This window comes from Fulmarus glacialis, unplaced genomic scaffold (genome assembly GCF_000690835.1).
Source record: "Fulmarus glacialis isolate BGI_N327 unplaced genomic scaffold, ASM69083v1 scaffold43428, whole genome shotgun sequence".
Classification (NCBI taxonomy): domain Eukaryota; kingdom Metazoa; phylum Chordata; class Aves; order Procellariiformes; family Procellariidae; genus Fulmarus; species Fulmarus glacialis.
This window is the reverse complement of record NW_009227114.1, coordinates 1-2,420: the sequence shown is the minus strand read 5'-3', so window position 1 is coordinate 2,420 and position 2,420 is coordinate 1. Positions and strand designations below refer to the sequence as shown.

General features: G+C 50.2%; 1 protein-coding gene across 1 annotated transcript; it reads right to left on the bottom strand.

Moving 5' to 3' along the window:
* Positions 1 to 1,537: 1,537 nt before the first annotated feature.
* Positions 1,538 to 2,361, bottom strand: B2M (beta-2-microglobulin; the record flags this gene model as incomplete). Its single annotated transcript, XM_009583046.1, has 2 exons — positions 1,538 to 1,551; positions 2,083 to 2,361. Coding segments are annotated over 2 exons (293 nt in total), but the record flags the coding sequence as incomplete, so codon positions are not given.
* Between the last annotated feature and the right edge of the window lie 59 nt (positions 2,362 to 2,420).

Genomic DNA, 2,420 nt, shown 5'->3' with positions numbered 1-2,420 from the left:
AAAAAAAGTGTTTTCCACAAGGGAACTCCAACTGCAGAGTCGGAGACTCCAGACTCTAGTGAAGTCACTAGTGTCCCACCTCCAACCAAGCTTGACATCCCCCACCATCGGTGACCTTCACAACAACATCCCACCAAAGCCACTGCTCGCCATGCTGCCACGTGGGCACAGCACAGCCCAGACCCTGCCCTCAGGCCAGGTTTCCGACCCCGCTGCCCAAAAGCAAGTGACAAACCAGAAGAGTGGCTCTATATAATTTTTCAGAGCTCTATTACCTAGAAATGTCTGTACTGTATCAAATCACAGGTCCCTTTACCTCAGCATCCCATCTCAAGCAGCAGTTAGAAATAAACACTTAAGCACTTACAGCATCCCTTCTAAATATCCTTCCAATCCAACCATTTTTGGCTCTGGGGGATCTCTTGAGCCTTTCCCCAGCCCCAATATCACACCTCAGCTTTTCTGCTGCAAATCAAGAGTGTATCTTCTTCTGTTGTCCCCCTACTAGAAAGATGGTCAACTGACCTCCATTTTCTCTTGCCCCTGGAAGGCTAACATCCTTCCTAGCCTTTGCTGCTCTACAGCAAGGGCAGGCTGGAGAGCTTTTGAGGGACAGCAGCATTAGACAGTGACAAGTGAAGGACTGGGATCCATCTACATCTTCCCAAGAAGAAATGCCCAAAGGAGTTTTTCTGATTTACAAAGTTCGTTTGACTCATTATTCTGTCTATCTAAAAGCCATCGGTAACATTTTTCTGGTCCAACGTGGAAGGCATTTCAAGTGAAGTCTTGCCAGGGCATGTCCTGGGCACAGTTAATAATTACCCAGCCTCTACCGGGGTATGTAACAAAGGCGTTTCAACCAGCATTGTAACTACATCAGCTAGGCCATGTATTTTCAGTTTTCTTTTCCCTTTCAAGGGTTTAACTAGTATTTACCCGATTGCTAAATCCAGATCAGTTATGCCCAGATAGTTTGAAGAACCCGGAGCACTCAGACTCTGAGACACCGGTGAACCAAGACTGCTTCTGGTCTGGCAGCAAGGCACTGATATGTGCCTCATAAATCCCACATTATCGAGCCGACACACTGCCTGCTACAGGGTTAACCAGCCTGCCTCCCCCCAAGTCATGGGGATTTCCAGGTATGCCACTTCCTCCTCACCAGACAGAAGACAGCACCACAGGGTCTGGGGAAGCACTAGAGGACACGTGACAACTCTGAACAGTATCTGGCAGACACGCCAAAGACACGCAGGAAGTTTTGTTCCAAGGGTATCATTTGTTTTGAGCAAAGGAGACTCTTATAGGCAAAGTATGGCTGAGAACTGGCCAAAAAAGTGGATAGAAAGGGTGTGGGAACAGCCCCGCTCCCAATCAGCAGCAACAGTATAGATACGGGGGTTTTTTGGGTGGTTGCTTTTGTTCCTCAACTCTGCAAACTACAGACTTCCCCCTACAGAAAGCAGTCCATGTTGCCCTTATAAGTACAGCATGGAGCATCAGCGTAACTCACCAGGATCATCCCAGTCACAGCTTAGAAGTCTGCATCTGCAACAAGAAGGGGAGAGCGTTAGGCTTCGGGGCAAACGGCACCCCCTCTCACCCGTCACCACAGGCCCACCCCTCCTGGAAACAGCCCCAGTGCAGTAACCAGAGAGCTGCCCCTTGCCTGGCTGTCTGCTCGCTGCAGCAGGCTGGGTCATCACGATTGGTCCCCACCGCTATACCCTTCTTTATATTAACCAAAAATCACTGCATGACCCATTTCTTTCTAGGCAAGGTCACCTAGAAAGAGATCAGAGTGCTCCACTAAGAGTCGTCAGACACAGCGTAAGCCAAATACCTACAGATAATACCAAGGCAAGTCTTCCCTGTCTGCTACTAACGAACCCTTTCACAAGTACGTATACACAGCCTTTTCAGCAGCCCAGCTGAAACCAGGTTAGTTTTCCAAGACCTTCAAAAGCCACCCCATGGATTTTGAAGAGAAGGGAAACAGAGACACTGGGCTATAAATTAATGAGCTCTGGCTTCTGCACATGAACAGCGGCAAAGCTTGAAGAGGAAGGCACACGATACCCCATCGGAACGACTGCGGCTCTCTGAAGGTAGAATGGGCCACCCTGCAAACGTAGACGTCGCCCTTCCTGGGGGTGAACGGCGCATACACCAGGCGTTGGAAATACCACTTGTCGTTGAAGGACATGTCCGTGTACTTCACATCACTCATGGGCTCCCCGTTCTTGAGAAGGGAGATCTCGATCTTTGGAGGGTGGAAACCACTCACGAAGCAGTTGAGGACGTTTTCCTCCCCGTCTGCGACACGCTTGCGGGAATACACCTCCACCTTCGGTGCCTCTGGAGAGGGGGGGTAAAGGGGGTAGCGAGAAGCAGGGCTGCAGCGGGCACCGCCCCAG